The sequence below is a fragment of the Nanorana parkeri genome, unplaced genomic scaffold (genome assembly GCF_000935625.1).
Source record: "Nanorana parkeri isolate BGI_ZX_2015 unplaced genomic scaffold, ASM93562v1 scaffold726, whole genome shotgun sequence".
Classification (NCBI taxonomy): domain Eukaryota; kingdom Metazoa; phylum Chordata; class Amphibia; order Anura; family Dicroglossidae; genus Nanorana; species Nanorana parkeri.
Genome location: NW_017306994.1, coordinates 1,093,413 through 1,096,471, shown reverse-complemented (window position 1 = coordinate 1,096,471; position 3,059 = coordinate 1,093,413). Strand labels below are relative to the sequence as shown.

The 3,059-nt window shown below is 40.5% G+C and overlaps 1 protein-coding gene across 1 annotated transcript in view; it reads right to left on the bottom strand.

Annotated features, from left to right (window-relative positions):
* GRIK3 (glutamate ionotropic receptor kainate type subunit 3) overlaps nucleotides 1-2,017 on the bottom strand; it is a 452,956-nt gene extending 450,939 nt beyond the window's left edge. The window contains exon 1 of the mRNA XM_018564116.1: nucleotides 1,290-2,017. Coding sequence (XP_018419618.1) covers nucleotides 1,290-1,404 — 115 coding nt within the window. The 5' untranslated portion in view covers nucleotides 1,405-2,017. The remainder of the gene's footprint in view (nucleotides 1-1,289) is intronic.
* Between the last annotated feature and the right edge of the window lie 1,042 nt (nucleotides 2,018-3,059).

The window sequence follows — 3,059 nt, the reverse complement described above, 5'->3', positions numbered from 1 at the left end:
CCATATCTCTTATGGGTAAGACCAGGAAATATTAACTATTCTATACCTCTTGAAGTACTGTTTTAAGTAAAATATGTTTAAATAAATCACATATGAACAAACACCCACCTTGTTGTAAAACATATATAGGCTAGGTATTGACTTTGTATAGTTGAAACTCATGAATATATAATTCTAGAGAAAAATAATCTCCTACTATGAAAAGCAAGAATAAATAAGTAACTCTTAAGAAAGTAGATTGCACCATTACTACACTGCAGGCCTTGATAGCTGTGAAAGCTGCTGATAGATTTCACATATAAATCTCTTATACTCCAAATTGTCATCATCACAGACCGTGTGGGTATAGGTAGAACAGTCCTATTTCAATACTCAGTGAAATGCAGCTGTTAACCTAATTTAGTATAGTCTGTCCTTGGGGAACTAGGAGATTAGTGGACCCCCAAGGTCAATAAATGAAGAGACAGCACAGTCTATAACCTTAACAGATTTTTTTTTTTTTTGAGCTAGGAAGCTTCCCACATACCCCTTGGCTGCTCGTGGATGAATAACATAAAGTTAATCTGCTATGAAGGGGGGAAACAACTGCGTGACTTATTATCACAGACTATCACAGTTTTCAGTAAGCGCAACACAAAGCAGAACACAGCACAGAGAGAATAATTCACAGCTGATCTGAAGCATTGCTGAAGACAATAGGTGAAAACATTGGCACTTTGTTTAGAAACTAGACATCTGTTCATAGAATACTATGACAGTATCTCAAAGCTCAAACTACAGCGCTTGCTTTGTGCTCTCAAACGCCTTACCCTTTCAATGCTGAATTCCCTTGCATAAATGCTCCATTCTGTGTAAAAATAAGCAACTTTTTTCATAAAGCACTGTTTTAAATGGTGCAGATAAGGCTGTCCAGCATCAGCAGACACGCTGTACCATTCCACCTGCATGCAGATCTACGGGCACAGTGGCAGCCTATATCTGTGTCCTTAGGGACAGCTCAAATAATCTGCAGTGAAGGACCGATATAGCTAGGCAGGTGCATGCAGATGTCATCAAAATGTAGACTCTGGACAGTCGGGGAAACCTTGACTGTTGGTGTCCCCTTATAAGTCGTCTGTTTCAATCTAGAGTTTGCAGTGAACGATCTCAAAGAGGTTTCTCCAGAGAGAATCACACAGTTAACCCTTTCAGTAAAACAGGGACAAGCACAGCTTGACATTTTCCTGCTGCATCCCCTGACACTCAAGGTTGGTAAAGGTGCAAGAGAAAGAAGAATTGCAGGCACTTACCTATGCGAATAACGTGTGGCATCCCTTGACAGTCCTGAAGCCAGACGATGTAGCAGAACAAAACTGCCCAGTATTTTAAAACCATACTCCAAAAAGAGAGCCAGTAATGTGTCATTGTTAGAAACAAAATCCCCACGAAGTTTAGTTAATATGGGATTCCCTGGGACTTCCTTGGCGGTTTTAAGATTCCAGTGATAGCCCAAGACAGTCACAGTTGAATGCCTCTGCACTGCACATGTTAGCAGACTATCCCCAAGCCCCAGCAGCTGAAATCAAAGGTTAGGAGATGCTTCTGCTAACCACAAAAAAAGCTTCTTCTTCATTTACATGTGTTGTACGGCTCTCTCCAGTCCCATTCACCTGCTGGAGACTAGATGCTTAGATGCGGTCCTCATTGATGCTATCAACTGGTCCTTAGCAAAGCTGTGGAGTGGAATCCCAGACATAGGAAATCAGGAGCTCCCTGGGGCTTATGAAGAAGGAAAGACAGATGCAGCAAGAGCCATCCTGCAGCTGAAGAAAAAAAATGTATATTCCTTTCTCTAGCTTCAGAGATTTAGCAGTGAGAGAGAATTGGACTGACAAAGGCAGACACACTCAGGCAGCCTGCCTGCTCCACATGCAAAGCAGCTACCATCTCATGACTGTGATTTGTTCAGTGGGTGAATACAATTCATTGCACTTGTGTGTAGTCTTTAGGAGTGGATGGGTCGACTGCAAATACAAACAACAGGGTGATGCTGGATTGCAAATGGTAGCTTGGACATTCAGAAAATGGGTGTCAGTACTGAATTCATACAGGACAGCTTTCAGTGCCCCCTCCCTTTTCCTAGGAAGCTACTTACTTGAAGTGGGTAAGGTGCCAGCTTTAGTTTGGCATTAACACTGCTTCTTTTCTTACACTGCTCCCTGTGCAGTAAAACAGGATCTCAAGCTTTGAGGGTACAGGGAAAGGTGGGGTTTAATGATTAGGTTGCCGATACTTTATCATCAGGGCAGGGTTACTAAGCGACCTGTCTTACCATAAATAGCATAATTAATTTTAATAACGTTACAATGTCATTTGACAGAAGGGATTGTTTAGGTTATGTGGCCCTTATTCACGTCTGCCTACGGAATAAACTCACAAAAGAAATAACTTGAAATACCACGCGGCAAATCACTGTTAAAAAAAAAGACACTTGTGAGAGGAAAACATTAGCAACCAATTGAAACAATGACAACAAAAAATAAAATGTGCAAATGCATACATACTGTGCGCTGTAATTTGTTTCAAAACAAATGATGATAGTAATTCTGTTGAAGGTGTAGAAACTAGTTCATTATGATCGGAGACAGTTTTCCCTTGAGAGAGAGGAAAAAATAGAAGATTTATGTAGAAGTGCAGTTCATTCAGTGTTTATTTTGAAACTTAAGGTGCAGTTTTTTTTTCTCCTGTTCTAAATCGAGATTGATTCATGCAAAGCACTGTTGAAGTCCACACACTGTTGATTTACTAAAGGAGTCAACGTCAATGTGGTGAAAATTCACTTAGCAAAGAATAACCAATCACAAACAAGGAAAAAAAAAAACACGATTTTTGCTTGTACGCATTTGGATGATGAAAGTCAGCAGAGCTTCACCTCATTCACTAAGCTAAAGGGAAATTCCCATGCAAAGTGAAAATTCACTTTTTTAGGTGAACAGCCTATTTGCCTTTAGTATACCAACCCCTGTGGATTACTGCAGCCTGTGCTTACACTTATGTGCCACTCACAGTGGTTGCAAATA